We start from the raw sequence: 25,894 nt of genomic DNA on the forward strand, positions 1-25,894 counted from the left end.
ATATGAAGCTTTACTCCTCCCTTGTTTCAGCTCACTTCTTTTATAGAATATTTCTGACATTGTTGGCAGCGCCAACATACCAAAGTTTGTTATGAGACCCAGAAAGGCAAATAAAATCGTTGGGGATGCAGCATCAAACAAGAGAGAAACTGAACTAAAAATAGGGCGAATATCTTTTAGCAACACCAGATCAACTGCAAGTGTACCTATCGGCCAAAATAGTAGACTCATCAATTCCAATTATTAGTTTTTTTTTTTTTGAACTGGAGGTTTGGACCACTGACGTCATTGTGGCCAATAAGCCAAAACAAGCTACTCCTTCGAGCTTGCATGAGCAGATATGCCTAGTGGAACATGAGAAACAAAATGTCATGCAATCATTAGTGCATATTTATGTTCCAAACAGACCCCCTTCAGTACAACCATCTGAATCAGCTAAGGAGATGGCTCAATGGAGCACGCAATTGCTGAATTGCAGAATTGCAGACCGATATGAGGACGTTTATCCCATCCCAATTTTACCATCCTCGTGAAGATCTTTTGGGCGATTGTTTCCTTAGGATGGGCTCTTTAGAATCCATGGGAAACAGCTACAAGTGGAACGAGCCCCTTCAGTTCATTGTTGAATCCTTGCAATGGTCTTGGTACGGGTCAGAGAAATAGCCCCGTTTTGGATACATCTAATCAAATAAATAAGGACCTTTTTCAGTAAGCCGACGAATTCTGTTTTAGGAGTGTTGATCATCTTGAATTGTCCTCCCCAAGTGCATGGGGTTTCGAGAAGCCTTTGTTGGGCTACTGTGATGCAGGTGCGTAATGCTCATTGGGCTCAAAAGGCTTGAGATCCTCCCCCGACCTCCACCCGTCGTGTGTGTCAGCCTGGGCTGAGACAGCTTCCCAGGCGCACACACAGACCGTTTTTGAGCTTATCGCAGCCGTCCGAGTACTTCACAGGTCTTTAAAAGAACATTTACGTGTTAACAAGGCTTTGTTGTTTTTTTTCACCCTTTCATCTCCACTCTGCCTATTGCTGTAATAATTGCCCCCCCATGATATTTTTAGTAGCCCCTCCCCCGAAATTTGGCTCTAGTTTCGCCTCTGCTTTGATGAATAGGTAAAGTGTAATAGTAAAAGCTTTACATTTTCTTTCTGATAAAATGGACATACAAGTAAATGTACTCAATTAGGTAAAAAGTCCACAAACAACTGTCCAGTCAACACCAAGGGACCCTTTCATAGTCCTTTGTCCCTCTTGCTGCCTCCTCATTCTTTGCTTTTCCAGCAGCCGAGATTAGTGCTTCCAGGCCTTGTATTTCATATCTATCGTTGATATCCTAGGCCTTATATATTGTATTTGTCAGCCTGTAGATACTTCGGCGTTGATTCAATGCTCAAAATGAGTCCACCTCTTGTTCCTTTCACTTCTGAATGCAAATAACACAGAATGATGATCAGATCAAGCGAGGGAAGGAAGGAAGGGAACAGCTGGGAAGGAGATCTAAACAGAAAATGTTAACACAATGATCTTAAATGAAACTACCACATGAGGATTGACATATCATATATCAATTCATTTAGATAAATCTTTATTCGGATATGAAATATCCATAAAAGCATAGGTCACGATACTAGCAAAAATACATTCACTTATAAAAATACACAGTATGTAAAGCAATAGCGGCATAGAAGCAATAGGCAAGCGGCGGCTTGTGGTGCGTACCAATAGCAACAATAAAAATACATGTATTAAAACGAAAGACATAGTGTGCAAAGCAGCACATGGATGATTATAGCCCTTAGCAAATAGCAGTATAATGTAGTAAAGTAAGGTGCAATCAAATATATGCTAAAGAAAGTACCATGGTGTGCAAAACAGCAACTTCATAAAACACTGTCTGAGTGAGTTTATAATTCATATCTAATAGCAGCATGATGTGTTAAATTGCAGTCAAGTATATACAGTACAAGGTCAAGGATGGTTCAAACAGCACCTTGGGAGGAAAACATAAGAACTATCAAGGCAAATATAAAAATTAGGAGCCATGAGAAACGGCCATCAGGGGGTGCTCATTGAGGTACGTGAGCCAACTGACACTTTCAAAAAGGAGCTCACATGGAAAACCAAGTCATCCCTCTTCAGCTTAAGAATTTCCGTGTAGGCTGCTCTATAATCGGTGATGGCAGTTACCTTAAAATAAGGAATCAGAAATTGTTTGGTATAATTTTGATAAAAATTACAAAAGAATAAAAAATGTAACATTGATTGATTGCTGTGATTGGCACAAGGGCAGGGCATTTGCTCATGATTAACATTGAACCCTAGGGGGAAGCAAAGCAGAAATGTTATGGTGCTGGCCCGAAGGCGAAATAACAAGCTTCTTTCCCAACGGCCTATATTCTTTAAAAGATAGCTAGATGGCAAATGTGATGGAGGACAAGTTGCGTCCACCAGGGACATATACCTTGCAACTGACAATTTCGAGAGCTCTGTTTGATATCTTGTGTTACTATATTGGTCATATAGTGCCTCCTGTAGGGAAATTTTATTTATACCCTTCATATCACTCAGATTTAAAAATATATGTTCAAACTTCACACTGGTCAAGCTTTTTCTAACAGAGGAGAGCCAGGGTATGTCCCCACCCGTATCATATTTAAGACAATCGACTATTACATCTTTCGTTAGGAACGCTGCAGGGATTTGCCAAACTTTTAGCCACAAATATTGCTGAGCGAGCCCTGATGTAGTCTTCAATATAAAACAATTTTAATTCCTTATGGCAGACATAGTGTGAGGAGGAAATTGGGGCCCCCAGGATTTTCTGACCAAATCTGTTTTCTTCACCCTGGATACTTCTGCGTTTTGTGAAACCCCAGACTTCAGCGACGTATGTTGCAGTGGAAATTCACTGTGTTTTATAAATTTTGGTTATGGATAAAACCACCTCTGCACTTTTTGGTTGTGGAAGGCACAAAATTGAATTAGTGGCTTTTAAAAACGCACTCCTGCTATGTGCCACGTGGTCAGCCCAGGAACCGTTTGCTAAAAATACTAGCCCCAAATATGGGAAAGTGCAAGTGCCTAATAAGTGTTTGGATCCTGAGGTAATTGAGTTGATAAGGTGTTTTTTTGGGCCTCAGGCCATTAAAAACGAGTTTTTTAAATTGGTACAGAGATCTAAACTGGCCATAAAATCCACAAAGCCCCGAATTAAAGTGCGTAGTGCATTGGGTGTGCAGCCCATTAGGACTTCATCATCTGCATACAGTAGGGCAGGGAGTGTTTTACCATTAATTCTCGGGATATCGTTAGTAAGTTCAGACAATACATTGTGTAAATCGTTAATGTATACAATGAATAGGAGAGGGGCCAGTACACACCCCTGCCTGACCCCTCTAGCAACATTAATGTCCCTTGAAACCTCCCCGTCCTTACTGATCCTCACACGTGCTTTCAAGTCCCTGTGAAAATAGGCTAAAAAGTGAACTAAACCCTCATCCAACCCATATTTTAAAAGAACCGACCATAAGCGTGACCTGTTAACAAAATCAAAGGCTGAGGTAAGGGCCATAAAAGCCAGGTAAATGGGGGATTTCTGAGCTATGATGTATTTGTTCACAATCCAATTTAGGTTTGGGCACTGTTCCACAGTGCCTAATTTGCTTTTGAAGCTTAGCTGGCAGGAATTTAAAATGTGTTCCTCCTCAGCCCAGGACCGAATCTTATTAAACAGGACCCTACCAAGAATCTTCAGTGTATTATCGATCAAGTAGATCGGTCTATGGCAGCTAGGGTTGGATCTGTCCCCTTTTTTAAAAATCGGAACAATAATGCTGGTTGACCATGTACTCTGGATGGAGGCATTGGTGAGATTAATAAAAACATCAAGTAAAAGAGGTGCCCACAACTCCGGTTTGTATTTGATGAGATCAATGGGTAACCCATCGGGCCAGGAGCCTTCTTGCCTAAGCTTTGATGGATGGCATCCTCAACTTATAACACAGATATCTGAATCCTGCAGAGTAACAAAATGGATAAACGAGATGCAGAAAGAACGGAACTATTGGATTCTCGTTTTTTTTTAACAAAGGACAATTGTGACAAATAAAAGTAAGAACAAAGATGACAATCCGAAAATGGATACAAAAAGTAAATTCAAGTTGTGGGATAAACTAAGTAAGAAGGAAATTAATAAATGGTGGGAACTAATAACATTAAAGAAATATGTGGAAGTTCAACGAGTCCCCATAGGATTAAGAATCTCCTTGATGCCTAGTCAACAGGATGTGTCAGACGATCTACTGCATGAATGGGGAGAATATGTTCTAGAATCCTCATTAGGTCTAATTAAAATTCTAATCAAACATCTGGAGATTGCCTTGTCATAAATAAAAGAAGAACTGGCGGAATTAGAAAAAGAACTAGCAGCACTGAAATTAACCCCAGAATTAACCAAATTAAAGGAAGATTTTGAAAAATACGTGAGTAAACATGAGGAGGTGGTGAGAAACCGCAAACAGTCAAAATTCCAACGTGATGAGGAGGATTCTACACAGGGTTGTATTTTTACATATGCCAGGAAATATGACATTTTCAAAAATCAAGGAGCAAAAGGGTTGAGCTACCAGAGTGCATCAAGTGCGACTTCACTAACGTCAACTGGAACAAGTGAGGAAGGAGCAGAAAATACCAACCAGACGAGCAAGGATTTTTTAGGGGATATGAGGCTAGTCCTCCAACAGCGATCATGGGAATACAACCCGAACCAAGGAACAAGAGGAAGAGGACGAGGACGCAGATGGGTGCCCAGATCAGGAGCACCGCTAAAAAAACAACAAGGAGAGGGCAAAGAAAAAGATGGCTCAGAAAAAGAGGGAACAGAAACGAGAGCCATGCGCCAGAAGAGACAGAAATGAATGGTACAATGGAAGGAGAACTGGTACTTTTGAATCTGTCTAACCGAAACATCAGTGAAAATGAAACGTCCTTACTGAAAAAAGGAATAAACTTTTGCCCCACAGAATCTATGAATATGGCACAAACTAGAATAGATATATACAAATATATCAGAAAAATTAAGTTAGCTAAAACTTTTGAAGAAAATGAGAAAATGGCAAATTATGTCAAAAATAAAAAAAGACACATATGGATATGACTGTTGGAGGAGAAGGATTAACATCAGCAGATTTACCAACGTTGGTGGCAGTGACAAATTTGGATACAAGTAATGATGAGGAAGCCATCTCGGAATCAGGAGTGGCTCCCCAAAAAGGAGCAGGCCTGAGTGGGATGAAAGTACCATCTAAATATTACCCACAATTACCCCAAGGAAACAAAATTGATCTATTCCAAGAGGCAATCATAAAGGATATCTATAAAATTAAAGGACTTAAATATAAAGATAACCTAGCGAAAGATGAAAGAAATGCTTTAAGAAACCTAACGGATGATAAAACGATTACGATAAAAACAGCAGACAAAGGCGGAAATGTCGTCATTTTAGATACAAAAGACTATGTGACAGAAGCACATCTGCAATTGAATAACAAAGTATTACAGAAAATTGCAAACTAATCCAACAAAACTTTTCAAGGAGAAACTAGACCAAAAACTCAAACTTTGGAACAATCAAAATCTGATTGATTTAGATGAAATGAAATTCCTAAGTACCGAACATCCAGTAACAGCTACTATCTACTTTTCACCAAGGGTGCATAAGAACCCACTTAAACCACCAGGGAGACCGATTGTGTCATCAAAGGGATCATTAATAGAACCGGTGGCAAACTATATAGACTTCTTTCTTATGCCGTTTGTAACCAACTTAAGCTCATATTTAAGAGACACAACAGATCTTAAACATCTTGAGGATTTATCTTGGCAACCTAATTTTCTATTGGTCACAATGGATGTCGTATCACTGTATACGAATATTGACAATGATATTGGCCTAAATGCGTGTGCCTTTTTCCTCAAAGAACGTGATATCCAGTTTAACAGACATAGCCAAATGCTAATAGACATGGTGGAGATGTGCCTAACACAAAATTTCTTTTTATTTGGAGAGGAAATCTATCAACATATCCATGGATGTGCCATGGGTTTTTCTTTCAGCCCAGCGTACGCCTGCCTTACGATGGGATGGTGGGAACAGCAAGTGGCATGGCACCCAGATAATGATTTGTTTGTGGAAAAAATTTCTAAATGGACAAGGTATATAAATGACCTTCTAATTGTGTGGGAAGGAACAAGCCAATAATTTGAAAATTACTTCCAAATCCTCAATTCTTCTACCTCAAACATCAGATTTACGTATAAGATCAGTAAGGATAACGTCATTTTCCTTGATACAGAGATCTATATCCGGAACAATAAAGTAGAAACAACACTACATAGGAAAGAAACTGCTACTAACTCTACTCTACATTTTGACAGTTTTCATAAGCCATCTGTAAAGGAAAATATACCATATGGGGAATTCCTCAGATTGAGGAGAATATGCTCAGAGGAGAATGAATGGGTGAAAACCAGTAAAGCTATGGCCCAAAGATTCAAAAACAGAGGATACAACAAAAAGATCATAATGAAAGGATGGCAAAGAGCAAACAAGAAAAATCGGAGGGATGCCTTCACAACCAAACAGGAAATTAAAAAAAAAAACGCAGAAGATTTGAAACCGGAGGAAAGAAAAAAGACTAATCCTAGACTACACCAGGGAATCCAAACAGATTATAAATATTCTAAGGAAAAACTGGAAATTGCTACATCTTGATCAAACAACTGGAAAAATAATGGGAAATCATCCCTTGGTCACGTTCAGGAGAGCAAGGAATCTAAGAGATAGACTAATTCAGAGTCACCATCAAGATCATATGAAAAAGAAAAAAGGAATCCAATGGTTCAATACCAAAGGATTTATAAAATGTCAACATTGCAAGGTTTGCCAAATCGCAGTAAACACAAAAGAAATTGTTACCCAATAAAAAGATGTGGCAAATAAAACAATTGATTGACTGCATGAGCACACGTGGTATACGTAATTGAGTGCCCGTGCTCGCTTAAATGTATTGGGAGCACAAAAAATGAATTCAAAAAGCGCATCCTAGAGCATATTAGAGCGACGACAAACAAAGACAGAAGTAATGCAGTCGCTAAACATATGGAGGTGGCGCATAACAGTGATTGGAAACTTTTGAAAACTAATGCACTTGAATGTATATTGCCACATGAGAGGGGTGGAGATCAGGAACGACAATTGAGATGTAGAGAATCAAGACAAATCCTGAATTTTCGAACAATGACCCCTTGGGGATTAAATCAGAGCGAAGAACTTTATGTACATTTATAAAATGTTGGTGGAGAGTTGTGTTTGATACTTGATGGTCCTTTGTAATAGAAAAAGAGAGAATAACAGAAACAGAAAATAAGAATATGTTAAATGTAGATTAAAATGAGAAATTGTTTTATAATGATATGATACACACAGGAAATTCGTGTGAAACAGGTGACTTTATACACATAGTGTTTGATACAGGAACATGACCCAATTTATGTAAACTTGATTAAGGTTATGAAAATAGTTAAGATACGTTACAAACAGATTGTAAAAGTGAAAACACAGCCGCTATAAGAGGACTTGTAAAAATTTATAGCATGACTTTATGCCCACCAGAGGGCTTTAATATTAGAATGATGCTTCGAGCATGTAAGTCATCACATAGTTCTTAATGCGGTTGAATATCGTCTCTTGCCATTTATTAATCGACACAAACGATGTATAACATGTAAGGGTATGTTGATCTATCGTATTATCAATGAGGGCGATAGATAAACGAGAATACATCGCAGAAAGATAATCGCCACCTGCCACATTAGTAATTTTGTGTTCAGAAACATACATATAAAATAAGAAAAATAACGATCTGAAATTTGACAAAAACTACATTTCCCATCTAACTTCCTGTAAGTCAACAGGAATTGAGATCAGAAGTTCTGGTGGGTCCTTCGAAATATAGGAGGAGTATGAACACTATCACACTGACCGTGGACAAGCAACTGCTGTTGTGAAACGCGTATGTTTGTACTTTATAATGCTGGAGTATTGACAACGAAAATAAAGGATTGGGAAAGAAACCTTTTCGCGAGTGCTGACTTATTCTCTTCGAAGAAGGGAGTTGTGGAATATATATGTAATATATCTATCTCTATATATCTATATCTATATCTATATATATATATAAATATATATCTATCACGGCGCACTTGTTCACAGGAATTTGGCTAAATGCAGAGGGCAGAATACCGTTACTCTAATTGGCAGATTATATACTCGCCTAACTAGGCTTGACTGCACATTGCATGCTGGTAATTAGAGTTCATATTGAAGGGAGTTGTGGAGAATATATATATATATATATATATATATATATATATATATATATATATATATATATATATATATATATATAATCTCTGCAACTATATCTGTCTGTCTAGGCAACCCTCCTGATCCATCCAGTTATTGAGCACTATCTTTTCAACCCTCTATATCTGTTTATAATAAAGATTTACAAAAACATTTTTTTAAATGAATTTGCAGAGACAATAAGCTGCCAGCCTGCACCAGACTGGTTAGCTTTTTCTAGGTCTAGTTTTGACCTTTTTGATTTTACTAAAGTTATGTGTATGAAATAGTTATAGAGTTATTCAGCCAGACTGCATCCATTAGTCTGTTGTGTCATTTGAACCTTTCTTCCATCTACTCCACCATGGGCCAGTTTATCCGCCCACTTAAAGCATTTTGTGACTAAACTGTGAGTTATCATGCTGCCTTTTCACGAGGAGCACATTAACACACATTGTAGTCCCATTCAATGCCAGGTACTACTATGGTAATGTGTTCCTTGTTGAGCCCAAAAAATAATGTTTGCCTTCAGTAAATGTTTGTTTTTGCGATCAAGGACTTGAGCCTCTCCAGCAGTAAATATCTACATATACCACAACAGAACAAAATAAGAATTATATGAGCCAAAAAGACTGGCGCTCAACGCCAGACCTATTGGTCTGCCAATGCTTTTTTTTTAATGTTACTTTTTTAACCTAGTGTAAGGAAGGATAGGGTACTTCTCTTTGCCATAGGTGAAACTGGGTACTTTAAGACCTATTTTTAAAAAAAAGACAGCAATTAGTCTGGAAAATATTTGTACCTAGTGATAACATCCATGAGGTATATTTATATTCAACTAATCAAAATGTTGGTATATAAAACTGACTTTAAAAATCAGTCGTATTGGTCTACCTAAAACAAGAATAACAATATCCTTAATCTCTTTCAACAAGATTAGCATGGGATTGTATATACTAGAAGTTATACGCCATTCATTGACTACACTAACAAGTGCTGAGGTGACTTTTGGTTTGTTTTTTGCTTTTAATTTAACTTGTTTGGTCAACTGGTTATAGTTTACTTGAAAAACTGAATGTTTCTAACCTACTGGCTGTGTGTCCAAATGTTATCTTCTGGTGTATAATCATCATTAGGTAAAGTGTACCCCCTTAATGATATTATAGACTTAAGTATAATGAGTGAAATGAACCTAAATAACTTTTTTTGAATCCTCAGTCTAGCAGTGTCTTACACTATAAGCACTGGTAAGGTCAGTAGGCGGGCTCTTGAAAAGGCAGGTGTGCTAGGTAATTAAAATCTTTCCTTTTTCCTTTCTATTGCTTGACAAAAATGTAAAATAAAAACAAAGCACTCTGCCAAAACTTGGCAGCTGTATGCTTGCCTTAAAAATTTGCATTTAAAAGAGTCAACCTTCGCATACTATTTTAATAGAACAGTACTACGGGTACTACTTAGAGGGCAGATGTCCTTGGAACAGGTATAGAAGTCTTTTTAGTTTTAATACACATCACAGGAATATGATTCTTATTAGTTTAAATTTCTGTAGCCCTAAGGTCTAGTTAAAACACTGAAGGATCACACTGTTCTCTATTGATAGCAGGCTGGCTGTACCAGATCTCTCTTGTAGAATCGTGGGCAAAAGCGAGCTGGTAGAATTTGCGTTGATATCCGTGAGTCAGAAAAAAAGCAAGTTTCTCTTTGTAATTACTTGCTTTGTTATTCCCACAACCTCCTACCTCCATTCTCATGGGATTTCATTGGTATTTGGTACTGTGCCGAGGACGAAAATATCTAAAAGTGAAGCGGAGGTTCATGTGTGACCTACTCCTTGCAGCCCTTATTTTCCAAGGCTAACTGATACCTTACCGCAGTCTCTCTAATCCTTGTTCATGCAGAGATGCCCTGCCCCAAGTACCAGATTTCGTGCATATCTGGTCTACTGACAATTTTCTGGCATAATCTTCACATCATCCCCTTTTGAGACTGTAACTACTAAATATGCTTCGTTGGGCCCACAGCCTACCCACTACCAACAGAGCCACATCAGACAGGACTGCAACTGTGCCAGAGTTGCTTTGTCACGGGCCTAATCTGGGTGGATGCGTACATTGAGACACGGCCCGTGCCTGTCCTACTGGTTGGCCTTGAACTATTTTCACTTGTTACAGCCCCTACCTACAGGTGTACAGTGGGACTTGAAGATCTGCTCTGAAGGCGTGAAGACAGGGCTATCATCTAACGTCTACACCTGGAGTTAAGAACTGAAAAACAGTGTTCCAAGTGTGCATTTGGTTTGTGCAGGAAACTTGAGACTGCACCTGAACCTGATTGATGCTCTTACCTAACTAGTAAGGGGGGGGGGGACCAGCCTCAAAGGGGCCATACAGGTAGAATTACAAGGGAACTCAGTGGGTGAAGTGCCACAAGGGCGGATTGTACCTGGGGCCCCTGCCCTGTATTCTAAGTTGGATTGTCTAGAGTTAAGTATTACTATGTGATTAAAAGTACTTGCTTTTTTTTTTTTTAAATAGACCAGCACGGGCTGGACATTGAATTTATAGTATCTGTTGGTTGACTGGGGAGTGCTGAGCTTGGGTATCGAACACTCCCTGAGAAGCCTGTGACTGTCTTGAGAGCCAAGTGAGGAAGGGTTTGTTTTTGCTCCAGTATTCGGAGGCGTAGTAGTACTGACCCCAGTAAACCAGTGATAAAATGACTACAAACCCCATGGTTGGGACTCAGTAGCCAGTCTTCCCCACGACCCTCCCCGTGAACGGGAAACAATTTTTACGACGCAAATTTTACCACGCAGTACCTTTACAACGCAGGTTTTTCAACGCAAGTCATTACAACAACTTGCGCTGGGGGGCGCTCTAGGATAGGTAATAGTTTAATTTACTATGCAACACCTTCCCTACTATCCACGGGGACTGGAGTTGGAATAGTAAATTAAACTATTCACTATCCAGCACCCCCCAAAGCAAGTCGTTGTAACGACTTGCGTTGAAAAACCTGCGTTGTAAAGGCATGCGTGGTAAAAGCATGCGTTGTAACAACGTACATCCCCGTGAACAGGGTCTGAAGTTGTTCTCAAAGAGCATCTTCAATGTTGATCAATAAAAGAAGCAGTTGGCCACACGAGTTACAAGAAAAACAACGGTCACTTCACCACTTGTTAGTTGCAATGGAATGCATTTATGTACTTTGTGAAATAATAGAATCGTACCACTGTCTGTATCTAAGTGATACATATGTAGTTATTTAGTTCAATATACACATAGGTCACTTATAATATTCTGACTTGAAGCTGACATGGCCAAAGGGATGAAGGACCCATTGACTGGTTTTACTTCGTTTTCCTAAGAACTTGCATGCTCACATCACCATCGTGCAAACACAACAGGTGATGGACCGAATGTGGATCAATGTCACACACTCACCCCAGTCCAAAGATCTGGGCCCAAATCCATCGTTTTTTGCACTCCACACCACCCTGGGTTAGACAATGGCGATATGCAAATCAGCTCTGACCCTGTGCCCCATGGGAACAGTCCAGTCCGAACTACAAAAGCCATGTCCTTCCCAGAACGGAATCAAGCATCCGAGGACCGGACCGGTTTCGAGGTAACACCTCTCATCAGCCCGGCTAGCTTGACTCCAGTGGTGTGGAGTGCCTGGGACCCACGTCTGGGCATCCCCAGCGCACTTAGGGCGGAATATGCAAACACAACAGGTGATGGACCGAATGTGGATCAATGTCACACACTCACCCCAGTCCAAAGATCAGGGCCCAAATCCATCGTTTTTTTGCACTCCACACCACCCTGGGTTAGACAATGGCGATATGCAAATCATCTCTGACCCTGTGCCCCATGGGAACAGTCCAGTCCGAACTACAAAAGCCATGTCCTTCCCAGAACGGAACCTCGAAACCGGTCCGGTCCTCGGATGCTTGATTCCGTTCTGGGAAGGACATGGCTTTTGTAGTTCGGACTGGACTGTTCCCATGGGGCACAGGGTCAGAGCTGATTTGCATATCGCCATTGTCTAACCCAGGGTGGTGTGGAGTGCAAAAAAACGATGGATTTGGGCCCAGATCTTTGGACTGGGGTGAATGTGTGACATTGATCCACATTCTGTCCATCACCTGTTTTGTTTGCAAGTTCCGCCCTAAGTGCGCTGGGGATGCTCAGACGTGGGTCCCAGGCACTCCACACCACTGGAGTCAAGCTAGCCGGGCTGATGAGAGGTGTTACCTCGAAATCGGTCCGGTCCTCGGATGCTTGATTCCGTTCTGGGAAGGACATGGCTTTTGTAGTTCGGACTGGACTGTTCCCATGGGGCACAGGGTCAGAGCTGATTTGCATATCGCCATTGTCTAACCCAAGGTGGTGTGGAGTGCAAAAAAACGATGGATTTGGGCCCAGATCTTTGGACTGGGGTGAATGTGTGACATTGATCCACATTCTGTCCATCACCTGTTTTGTTTGCACATCACCATCGTATCACACCCTTAGTGATAACAAATGGAGCCAGGAGTGATCTTTGAGAAGGGGGACTGCCTTAAAGCCCTCTGCTGGTTCATTGCATTTACAGTGAACTGAAGCCTGCGTTGGGAATATTTGAAAAGGCCTGGACAGGGTTTGCCCCTACTTGTATTCTGATGTTAGAAGCGTGAAGGGGGCTCCAGCTATTTTGTTATTTTCTTTTTTGAATTGTGCTGTGTGGCAATGAGCAGTAGTTCTCTTGGGGGGTAAATTAGTGTTTTAGAGCTTGTAACGGTAAATGTGCGGGCTAGCTGTCTGTGGGTTTTTCCTACTTTCAATCTCTTTGAAAACCAGTAGCTTTTTTCACTCCTTTTTCAACTTGATGTCTTAAGCATTGTAAAGTTACAACTTTTTTCATTCAAAATTGATCTCAAACGTAGTTTTCCTATCCGAAAAATATAGAATTTTTAATATAGTAATTTCCCTTGTGTCATGATTTATCTATATTCCTAATGGTACACTTCGTCGATTTCAGTCCACATGAAAATGAAGCCTGAAACGTATTTGCTTTCTGGAAGGAACTTGAAATATCTGAAATTACTAAATTATTTCATTGTCTTGCTAGTTGATAAATAATAAATGGAGACAATGGCTGCTATTCCACCAAAACCAGCAATAAGACCTTCTTTAATTTAAGTAGTATGTGATCTATGTGGCTATTAAAAATCAAAAGCTGTCTGTAGCTTGTATGAATTTTATAAATCCAGGCTGACATTTTAATTTGGGGAAGGTACTTGCGATATTTCACGTGTTCCAGTTGTGATCTCTATTTAAACATGTGCATTGTGAAATTAAGGACACGATCACTAATATTAATGGGTTAAATAAATTAAATGGGACATTACGGTATTCTTTGTAATGCTCTGTAATTTGGTACAGTGACAAATCTGATGCCATTAAAATATATCAAACGTTATATTAAAATTTCCATTTTCACATTTTCCCCTCCACAGAGGAAAGTTTGCGGTAGTAAGGAAATGTATTGAGAAAGAAACTGAAAAAGAGTTTGCAGCCAAGTTCATGAGAAAAAGAAGGAAAGGCCAAGACTGCCGGACGGAAATCATTCACGAGATTGCAGTACTGGAGCTCGCAAAATGCTGCCACAGGGTCATCAACTTGCATGAAGTTTATGAAACCGCATCAGAGATGATCTTAGTTCTTGAATTGTAAGTATATTTGATATTCAAGCACCCAGTCTCTGTACTATTGCATTGTTTTTTGATCAAATCACATTGCTTATTTGGTGGAGGATTTTGTCTTCAGTTTTTCTGTTAATGCTTTTAATTTAAATAAAGATATGCACACAAAGGTGAAAAAAAAGTATTTGCAGGTAACTGCTTTTCTCTTACTATATTTCTGATTGCCGTTTGTTATGGACGTAATATGAATTTGATCGTTAAAAGTTAACTTTTAATGTTTTGTGTTCAGGGATGGGTGCTCTCTGTGACAAAAGCGTGAATGAGACATTTTGTCGCGTGGCTTGGTTTTGACGGAGTAGTTGCAAACAGGATCTACTTTCTGTTACTCTGACTTTTTTTGAGGTCGAGCCTTGCGTTGCAGCACGCAGGCGCTGATCGCTTTGCGAGGAATGTTGTATTACGGTATGTTTTAGAAGTGGTGGGGAAGCCCCGCTCATATTTATTGCCTGTCGTTATCGTCCATGGTAAATGCTGGCTTCCGATGGATAATGAGGCTTCTTAGTCCCTCCTGGTTAACGCCCTGTCTCCTTTTGGGACCGTCCATCAGGACTAGATCTTTTACTTGCGGCAATACACTGTCTCCTTCAGTTGGTCGGTAAGCATTTTTTTTCCATTCGCGTAATGGCGACAGCTTGTTTACAATGTGTATTTGGCAGTCTGATATTGGACTCTACAGTTCTCCAGCCGAGACCTCCATAATTAACCACGGTGCTGGTTGTTTAAAGAAGAGGACGTGGGCCGTAAGATGTGCTGTGATCACAAGGCTTTTCCTGAATTAGTTTAACATATTTTTCCCCCCTCTGGGTCTGGTACCTATATTAACTAACATCCCGCTGGCTTGCATCTTTGGAAAAAAAACAATAGTAAGCAACTTAAAGATCTCCAAAGCCCGGTTGTGTCTCAAGATTTGAGTCTAATTCATTGTGAATAGCCAGTGTGTCTCTGTATGTCAGAGTTGTACTTCGTAGTGTTTGAAGCTGGCGGTATGGTAGCTACTGGCAAAGCATGGCTGTTCCTCACACACCTGACGGAACCGTCCAGGAAGTAGATCCATGTGGTTCTGTGCATTTTAGAAATGGAAGGGCAGACACCATCTGTACATGGCCATGCAAGCGGAGTAATCGTGGAGGATGATGTGGGTCACATACATTTTTTGGGTGGTGGGCGGGTTGGGGGATGATAGGGCCTCGTTGGAATAAGCCAGCCTGAGAAGGGTTGAAGGTGACATTGGGGTGAAAAGTAATTTCTTTCTTGAAGTTCTTTGACAACTCCGAAGTATCAAAGCGTATGTTGTATAAAAGATGGAGGAAAAGCTGCAATGGATCAGCGCACGCAAGAGAAACATTGGTCAGTTGTAGGTCCGAGGCTCTGATCCCAATGAGAGTTTAGCAGGTTGAGTGTCTGCTACAGTGATCGGTCTGTATGCTGCTGATGAGAGATTCAATGCAAATAGGATATCTTGACTGATGAATTCCGCGTGGTTCTGGGTTTATTTTATTGTGGATATTTGATACCACAATTTAAACTAGCAATGTAGTGTGAGTGTATGTATCTAGTGTGTGTAAATGTCTCGCAGCCGCTTGACAGCGCAGATGTCATCCAATCTTGACTGAAGGAAAAAAAACAAGATATCAATTTCCCCAAAGTGCACAGCTTTCGCAATTTGCTCCTTCTGCGCAGCATTGGTAAGCGCCTTTTTTAAAGCCAATAGGTCAAAAAAGCGTAACCTGCTGGCTTCGCTGTTGATGCTTGTTTTTATACAGTGCTTAGCACCACACATCTTTGGTTTCTGAGCCCTTTTTTTAACTACTTTATTTAAGTTTTAAAGGCATTAAGAATGACAGTCACAGAAGCAATATAATGTTTTAAAACGGCTCGCCAGCTTACATAATCTATAAATCATACAATACATAAGGTTTCAAAAAACGATTTTATATATAATGGGTTGGGACAACCTACAAGAAGAAATGTAATCAAAGTCGCTGGCTCTGATATTTCGCATCTAATATTCAACAAATGGGTCGGAGTCCTCACCCTCCACTCTTCACGAGGGTAGATCACAAACCCGGGAACGGCAGAGTACATCCAGTAACATCGCGGGTTCCCGTTCAGTACTTGAATTTGTTTCAAGTAGATAACCAAGATTCCACAGCCTGTCAAGTTAGTAGACTTTTTCATGCAATATAGCCAGAAAATGTTCCATTGAAAAGATGAACTATACCTTACCCCACCCCACAACGTGTTAACCAGCGGGACAGTTAGGTGCTTCTGTGTCTGGGCTATGGACAATCAGGCCGCAAGTAACAAATGAGAAGTTGTTGTTTTTCTCTGGCATGGTCGGGGGCGAAAAACCAGGGCTGTCCTCGGAATCCCCCAATAGTAGCACTAGCTGTTGGGATGGAAGGATATTTTCTGTTATGGCTTTGATACGAGAGAGGATTTGTCTCAAATGTTTTTATGTGGATCTTGCATACTCCTTTGCTCCAGCCTTTCCAGCAAGAGTTAGAACCTCCAAAGACTTCCTTAAGTGTACAGTAGGAGGGTAGATAGCATCTTGTCACTAGTTTGTATGCATTCTCCATGTGTTAAATGCAAATAGGATTCAACTGCTCTTTCAAATAAACTGGGAAAAAGGTATTTGGAGTGGAGCGCCAGGAAGTCTCCTGGGTGTTAAACACATTTATATTTTGCCAATGGCCTGGGAGCCTGGACACATTTGTATTGCCATGTTATGCCTTTGCATCTCACCTTGTTGGCTCCGGAGGTCGAGGGGAGATCCTAACTTCGGGGGTCATTAGGATAGCGGACGGACTGGAGTCCGTCCGCGACCCCTGAGGAGGAGGGAACGTCCGCAGGGGCTGTGGCGTTCCCTCCGAGTAGATTAGGATGTGACCGCCAGGGTGGCGGTCACATCCTCTATCTTTAACATTGCGGCGGGTGCAGCTTCAAGCTGCACCCGCCGCAAGGTTAAAAATGCATGCATCGCATTTGCATGCACAAAGCAGCAGGCACTGCGCAGTGCCTGCCGCTTTGTGCACGCAAATGCAGGGGGGTACCATAGGTACCCCCCATGTGCACCACCACCCCCCCCTTCACCCAGGGGGCCCGCAACGGGCCCCCGAAGTGAAGGTCTGTATGCTTTTCCACGGCGGAAAAGCCGCCGTGGAAAATCATGTATTCACCACCATCCTAATATGGCTGGCGGTGTCTGATAGACACCCCCAGCCATGTTAGAGCTTTTCCGCCGCGGTCGGAAGGCGACCGCGGCGGAAAAGCTTCGGACGGAATTCCAGACCCACCAGCCATCCTAATTTGGCGGTGGGTCTTTGGAGGCTCCGCAGCGGTTTTTCCTCATCCTCCTGGCCGGCGGTGGCTTCCGCCGGCCCGGAGGATGCGGAAAAACCGCTATCATAATCAGCCCCTAAATTTTTAAGAATTAAGCTTTGCAGTAACTTTGTTTTAAGTGATCTAACATCAAACAGCTGGTCTTGATTCGTTTAATTATTAGAGGAAACAATTCTAGTTTTGGGTGTTTTAGCAATATTTTGTCAAAAGTGAAAGCATTTTACAAAACCAGCCTTTGCAAAGCCAATAGGTTTCGCGTATCCAAAAGGTATTGCCTTTGTCCATGTGTTTTAGCCATGTTTTACACCTGCATAGCTGCCGTTGAGGATGAATAAAAGTTAATGGAGTGACGTAGAGCGGAGTGTGCATGGTGTTGTACCACACTGCCATTTCAAACAGATTTTCATTGGAAATGACCATTACATTTGCAGACCTAGTTTTACTAATAAGTTCACAGCGCACAACGTATGATCTGTGGAACTGGCATCACGTATTGTATTGACTTGATTTGAATTTGTATTTCTGCAAGTTTAAGCTATTGGCATTGTAAATGACAATGCCATTTATTTATGTTTTAAAAAACAAAACAAAAATAGGCATTGTCATTTACAAGGCCTAAAGCTTAAACTCACGGAAATGCAAGACCTATTGCATTGCAAAAGCTTGTTTTTACTTGCTTTGTGTTGAGACTGAAGTGAAGACGTAAGACCATATTATGCAGTCAATTAAATTTAGAGGTGCTTCTGTCAAGATTCCAGGGTTCTTTTTGACAATCACCAATCAAACATGCGTTAATTATACTATAACCAGGAGACTTGCATACTCTGTTTCTTGGTCACTAAAGTAATTTTTGTCACTTAATTTAATTAGATGTAAAAACAACTAGAAATCTGTTGCCCTACCACCACACCCTTCTCATCTCTGTGAATAAACAGGTTGCCCACTCATAACTCTAAAACAACTATTGTCTAAAATGCACAATATTGATGGTTTTCTATTGCACAATGTCTAAATTGGAATCAGGAAATTACGGATATATATCACTTTTTGGACAATTGTGTAATTTGTGACCATAAACCCTTGTATGAATTAGGCACACATGCTTGGATGCGGAGCTATGGGGGCAGAGTGAGGGGAGGGGCTTTCTTAACTTCATGAGTTTGATTATTAAGTCAATTTTGTATTTAGGCAATTGTTTGTTTTGAAGATTTGTGTGCATTACATGGTATGGTTGTGCAATCTTACTGTGTAATACACTCGCAAAAACGGTCTTGGGTCCAGTCTGACTCTTTTGGAAAACCTTAGCATAACCCTGGGTAGTGGTGGCTTTGGGCAACCAAGGCTTAAACTAAGGAGCCAGTGTAAAGCATTTAGAATCACCAAACCTCGAAATCAGGACACACAATACTAAAGAAATCTGTCACCAATTAATAAAAATAGTATATATTTTTATGAATTTTGATGGGCAGAATCCACTCGCGGGTTTTGGAGATGGAGATTTTTAAAATAAATGTATATCTCAATACTTTTAGTCCCACCTGCAAACTAGCATTGGTAATCGTAAACTTGAAAAGTTTGAAAGAGTTGTGTTAGGCTACTCTGCTCGACTAGGGCAACCAAATCCGGCAGAGAGAAGGTCAGGGGGGCCACTAAGGAGTATTTTGGACAGTTACCTGGTCACTAAAGCATCCCTCCTGGGCTTCTAATCTGGACTCGCATGACACTCCCGGCAGACTCTGGTGCAACTTTTGCCTGTTGACGATCGGTCTCTTAGGATGGTCAGTGGTGATTCTCCAGAAGTGGCTACTGACTTGCTGGGTTGGGCTACTTCAGCTTTGATGGCCTTGGTGCTGGTTCCATGGGTCAGCCGACTGACTCCATGGAGTCACTTATGTGGTCGGGCAATCTGTTGTGCTGGGCTCTATATAGGCCCCAAACGTAGACCAGAGCGCTTTTCTGAGTGATTTGCCTAGGGTCTTGTCCCATTGCGTGATGTCCCTTGGCTCCTGGGTGGTGACTTCAATGCAGTGCTCAACACTTTATTGGATCATTCCTTCCTGCTCCTTGGGCGCACGTCAGTGTCGTCCAATGCACAAGCTTCTGTGTACATGGTTGGAGCACTGGTTCTTATCTGATATTTGGAGGCAGCGTAACCCTGACTCTCGTGTATATATTCGTTCTACTGGCCAGACCCCTACCTGCATGTGTGTCTTGATCATATCCTTGTCCTGCCTGCATTGCTTCCTTTGATTCTAAACACTGAGTATCTAGGGCACACGTACTCAGACCACAACCTCCAATATTTGTTAATCAGTTGGGAGAGTAGGCCCCCCTCACTCACCCCTTCCTCCCCAGCTGGAGCCTGCAGCCGCCACGTTGGAGGACCCGGCATTCCGTGCTTCGTTTGGTGCATCCCTGCTGGACTAATTTGAGCGTAACTCGGACACCACTAACTCCCCCGTCCAACGAGTGGGAGGCCTTTAAGGTGGTGACATGGGGACACTGCCTGGGCCTGAAGTGGAATGTGGGTAGCCAGCTGGACGCCACCCTGAGCACCCTCAAGAGGAATCTCCTCCGGCAGGAGTCCCCCTCAGGTACTCATCCTGAGGCTAGGGTGAAGATTGCAGCGATGCAAACTGAGCGACTCATGCTTTTGGAACAATTAGGATGCCATAACTTTTTAGCTCACTCGTCAGGAACATCCCCGTAGCCCTATACTTGCCATACAAAATGACTTGGGGCTCATGAGAAACATGCAATTAGAAGTTCACACAGCCACGACTCGTCACTATACATCTTGAGCGCAAGGGACTCCCCAACAAATCAGCACTTTTTTAGATGCGAGCGACCTAAGACATTTAATAACACTAGTACCTCGCTTACATGCACTCTTTACCTCCGTGATCGAAGACTCCAAGCTCCTACCTTCTCTATACAGTGCAAACCTGTTCCCTTTTCTGCAGCCGGGGAAGGATCCCACATCCATGAGTTCCTACAGACCACTAGTGATCTTAAAAACAGATTATAAAATATTGGCAAAAATCCTGGCTAACAGACTGGCGCCCTGCACCCCCTCAATAGTCCATACAGATCAGAACGGGTTTGTCCCGGCTCGTAGCACCTCCCTGAACTTCCGTTGCTACTTTCGAGTTGCTGAGTATGCCCCATCCGATTGACGGCACTCAGGCTTCTTGGTATTTGACCTTGAGCGGGCATTCAATTCTCTTGAATGGGACTACCTGTTTGTCGCCTCAGCTAAATCTGACCTTGGACCTTTCTTTATCGGACTAGTCCAGCTATTATATAGGCACCCAACTGTCTGAGTCAAAACCGGCCCCTACATTTCGGAGGCCATAGCAGTAGGGAGCGGGACTAGGCAGAGATGCCCGTTGTCCCCCCTGCTCTTTTCTTTAGTGGTGAAGCACTTGGCAGCGACTGTCTGAACTCGGGAAGACATGGGAATCCCTGTGGGGGATGACATTCATACAATATCCTTGTATGCAGATGACATACTGCTATATGTCGGGGACTGGCATGCTATTCTCCTTCGTTGGATTTGATACTTTCAGAATTTTCTGCTGCTATGTAGAGCCTGCGCGTTACTTCTTGGAAATCAATACTGTTCCCTTTTACAGTGAGCACCCCAGACTCGAGCTACTCACTAAATTGTGAACCGGTAACATGGTGTGTTGGCACTTTCACATATGCCGCAATAAAGTAGACCTGCTTGATGGTAATGTTACCAAGGCGGTGACTGCCATCTGGTCTCAGATCTTCTTCTGGAGGGCTCTACCATTATCCGTCTCAGGCAGAATTGCGCTTGCTAAGATGGTGATCTTGCCTCAGCTTCTTTATTATTTTAGCAAATCTGCCCCTTTACATATCTCCTGCCTGTTTAATAAGTTGGAAAACACAGTTAGAGATTTCATTTGGGGGCATTCAGACATAGGGTCTCCATTAAGAAGCTCAAACTACCCACTGGACAGGGCGGCCTTACTGCCTAATTTTGAGCACTATTATTTAGCGGCGCAGGTGCAGTGGATTGCCAAATGGTTGGCCTCTCACTGTCTTGGGGATACGGCCACTACATTCTCTCCGTTATCATGCTCCGCCCTCCTACACCTCTTCCATCCGTGCGCACGACCCAAACACATGGACTCCCTGCTGCTTTCAGTAGCTTATAAGGGTTTTTGCCTGTGTCTGTTCATTACTCGTGCTATAGGGCCTTATGCCCCCTCCATACCCTTACAAGGCACCCCCAGAGTCTCGCGTGTCACTATGCTTACGGAACTGCGAGGCTGAGACACGGCTGGTATTCAAGACACTGGGGACCTGTTTCGCAACAGAAATCTGAACCCTCATGCTGAGCAGGTGGAAGGGGGGGGGTCTTCACCCCGGCAGTTTCCTCTTACACCGCTCACTTCTGGTCTCCTTATTTGCCAGTTAGGGTGCGCTAACCACAGAGCTTCCTGCCCAACATACGATCCAATATCTACACATCATGGGAGACGAGGGTCACCTGGTCAGATGGTTCACAGCATCTCTCCGCTAACATACTGCATTCTCTTCTAAGCCCTCTACAGGTACACAGTGAAGTGAGGTCATAGAATTAACTGGACACATTGCTCAGTTAGCATTAGTTCGTATATGCTTGGCAGCCATCTTGCCGCTTTTACGCACGTTACTGCAGACCTATAGTCTTGTGGATAAACTGCTGATGCTCTTGTGCATGAGAACTGTCTGCCCTTAACACATTTAGAGGTACACCGTACTCCTAGTCTGCACAGCGTGTTAAAGGTTGAAATACAATGTATGCTGTTGATTCACTTTGGTCAGTCCCGCGCCCATAGACACAACATAGAGCACTGCTGCACTATTGAAAGTAGAATTCTTTTAATATAGCATTGCATGCATGAAAAGGCACTTGAAGAGATTCATTCCAACGAAGAAGAGCTTTGCTTGTGCTGAGATGTGATTCCTTGCATCTAAGCTTAGAGGTATGGGGTCCCCCTGACAAAGCCTAGAGGTCTTCTATAATTATAATTAACTAGCTTGTAGCACGGAGGGTGGTAAGGCGCTGTAGCCCTGTTTCCACTATCATTCTAAAATGATTGCCCCGTTTGTGCTTTATGGAATTGTAACCATGCTGATGATCTTGTTCTTATGCATTTCGCTGCTTGTGTTGGCTAGTATACTGCATTGTAGAGCACGTTGGTAAAAATAAACATTATAAACTATAATGTGTCTGTTTAATCACGTTGTGGACAAGTATGAGTGTTGGAATGAAGGAGTGTTCTTCTTTCCGCGATTCCTGAGAGAGACGGAGTGACATGTTCTCGGATGTCTAATCATTGGTAGCTTTACTGTAGTAAGGAGAATGAATGAGACACTATAGCTAGTCTGATTGGGGTTCTGGGTACTAAGGTGGGATTTCTGGTACACCAAAACACACCGAGGTCCTGGTTTCCTGCGTATAAATAGTTCTGTGTATGTGCAGAATCCCTGCAACATAGCGTACCTAACGTTTGGTCTGGATCTCATTATAGAAGCACTCGAGTAGTACTGGTGCTTGTCCACAATACCCTCACTTCGTTTTTCTGGTAAACAGTTGTGACTGCATAACCTACCTATATTGATGTTTTTATAGGTCTTTTCAAGCTTGATATAATGAAACATTTTTTATTGTTTGAATTGCTACCCTATATTGCGCTGCCATGCATTAGGTTGCTCTTCTTTTCTAGTCTCTATGGCTGACGTCAATATTGCGGCTCATAGCCGCGCACCACTCCATCGTCATTTGCAAGCATATGGCGTACCTGATGCGGGTGTCGAAGTTATTTTTGTAGTGGGAGCTGATCAAGCTTATCACTTTGAGGTGTTTTATTCTTGGGTGACTTTCCCGACAGTGAATGGAGATAACTTGTTCCTTGTATACACTCATACAGCACCACTTAATGTAAATTGCCTTATAGGACTCTTGAGGTCCCGATTTTGGCATGGCAACACCGTATTTGGTTTAATGGCGCCCTTCCCCACACAGTGACTCCGGTCCAATTAGGCCCTTTATCAATTCCTTGGGCCACTTGACCAGATTTGGCCGGGTACACACTACATCCACGTTATTTGGCAATAACAGTAGCAGAACTGCGTGTATTGCACGGCTCCTTGATTGAGGTACATCGAGCACTTGTGCAGTTCGTCTCACACAATCTCCAGGTGGGAGCACTGGGGGTTGCTGCACAACCAGCTGGACCTGCCGGAATGTCTATTAGTCCTGTCATGGTTAATTCGGTTATGGGCAAGCGTCCACAGCATAAGGATGATTTACCTTAATGGCTTGCTGAGAAATTTGACCAGCTGGAAGCGGTATTGCCTAATACCACTCCTTTGGAAAAGCACAGGATTTTAACTATTAGTTTGCAGAAAGACTTAATACACGAGGCAACCGATTGTAAAAATGTGGGTATAATGTTCGTGGCGGTGTATGTGAAATGTTTTGGCACACCATCTATGACAGTGCTACCCTCCGTGATTAAGCGTGTTCAAGATGAGCACGGACTGGAGGCGGCTGTGGAGTTAGGGATGAGGTTGGTTGGAATGTTCGACATAGTTGCTGATCTGATCCTTGCAAATGTCAAGGGAGTTGCAATCAACTTTCAAGTGTCAAATTTCTTAAGCCTTGTCCTGGAAGGTGAGAAACTGCGCTTTGCCAAAAATCATTGCAAATGCCTGTAAGACGATTGGCCGCAATAGTTTGGATGTTAAGCCTTTTGCTAAAATACCAGTACAACAGCAAACACAGACGGCACAGTCCGCAAAGGACAACCATCCATCTTTTCCTAAGAAAAATAGGAAACATTTAAAATGGGGAAAGCGACAGCAGAAACAGGGGTCGTGTGCCACGTCACCTGCACCAGGGTCTTCTGAGCACACTTAGAATTTGTGCAACCGCGCGAGAATTATGTCTCCTGACAGATTTCAGGTTCCTGATCAGCGTTCTCCTTGTTCTTTACAGGACATATCTGGCTCACAGGCTGGTGGCAGGGAATGCCAGGAGCGCGGAAGAGGACGGGGTGCCCCACAAGGACGTGAGCAACCTCGTCCAACTGACTGAAAAGGGAAACCGAACGATTTTCCTCGTCAGCGCCCACAGTTTCAGAAAAAGAAAGTTGCTGCTTATCAGCTAGATATGCCACAGACTGCTAGGACACAGCTCCAGAACCTAACATGTGCAGTAACCCTTCTAGACAGTGCAGCGGATGTTACCATAGTGCAGCAAGCTCTGCGCCCATTTCTGGATGCAACAGCAACTGAACCATTCATCACAGTTGGATCTGCTGACACCCGAGTGACCCCCCCCCTGACAGATTATATGACATAGTCCTTCTGATTGAAGATGAAACACTGTAATTAAAGGTGTTTTGGGGCAAAATCTGACTTCTTGTTCTTAAGACATTTGGTTGGCAGAAACAGATTGGCCCCCACCTTTTGTTCTTGCAGTTTTGAGAGAGGAGGAAGTAATTCTCCCGAGTTTGTCATCCAACGTCTCTAAGGAGAACGCAGAGGCTTTTGCAGAAGAGTGGGCTTTTTTGCTTGCACCTGCGCTGTACTGTACTCAGGTGGGTTGGGATAAAGATTCTCCCCTCCCCGTGAGATACCATTGCAGTCTATGCCACTGCCACAACCTCAGTATCCCATCCATCGGGAGGCGAAAGCTCCCGTTTCAGAAATTGTGGCTCAATTAGAATATTAAGGAGTAATTGAGACATGTGTCTCCCCGATGAATAACCTTCTGTTTACCGTAACCAAACCCGATGGGTTGTACAGCCTAGTTTTGGATTATCGGCATTTAAATTCTCATTGTGGTACCTGTGCGGTTAATACGGGTATTCGTTCGCGCTCAATAAATGTCAGAAATAAATAAATAAATAATTCCCATAGTTCTGCCCAAGTGGACAGTGAATTTCCTAAAAAATATAAAACTACCCTTGATTTTCCCAACTGCTTTTTCAGTCACAATTTTCTCCTGAAAGTAGTTGATGGTCCGCCTTTACCTCCGGCTGAAAACAAAAACAATTTTGGCGTTTGGCTATGAGCCACAAAAATAGCCCATGTATATTCGCCGCACGTGTCGTCTTTTTATTGGACTGCAGTGACCCTGACTCGTGCGTTGATGATATTTATCTCACGGACGACAAATTATGGCTGCATCAGTGTCAAGTGGACCGCATAATAGTTTCATTAGCGGACTACGGCTGTAAGTTTGACTTTCTAAATCACACATTTCAGAGTACACAGTGTTGTTCTTGGGCTACAAGCTCAATAATGAAGGTAGAGGCTTGGCGCCTCACTTCCTGGAGAAATGCGCACGTTTGCGATCTTCTACAACCCTGAA

The 25,894-nt window shown here is 42.3% G+C and overlaps 1 protein-coding gene across 1 annotated transcript in view; it reads left to right on the forward strand.

Annotated features, from left to right (window-relative positions):
• Positions 1 to 25,894, forward strand: part of STK17A (serine/threonine kinase 17a) — a 284,298-nt gene that overhangs the window by 76,095 nt on the left and 182,309 nt on the right. The window contains exon 2 of the mRNA XM_086964875.1: positions 13,909 to 14,121. Coding sequence (XP_086821001.1) covers positions 13,909 to 14,121 — 213 coding nt within the window. The remainder of the gene's footprint in view (positions 1 to 13,908; positions 14,122 to 25,894) is intronic.

The sequence above is a fragment of the Lissotriton vulgaris genome, chromosome 4_1, assembly GCF_964263255.1.
Source record: "Lissotriton vulgaris chromosome 4_1, aLisVul1.2, whole genome shotgun sequence".
Taxonomy (NCBI): Eukaryota; Metazoa; Chordata; class Amphibia; order Caudata; family Salamandridae; genus Lissotriton; species Lissotriton vulgaris.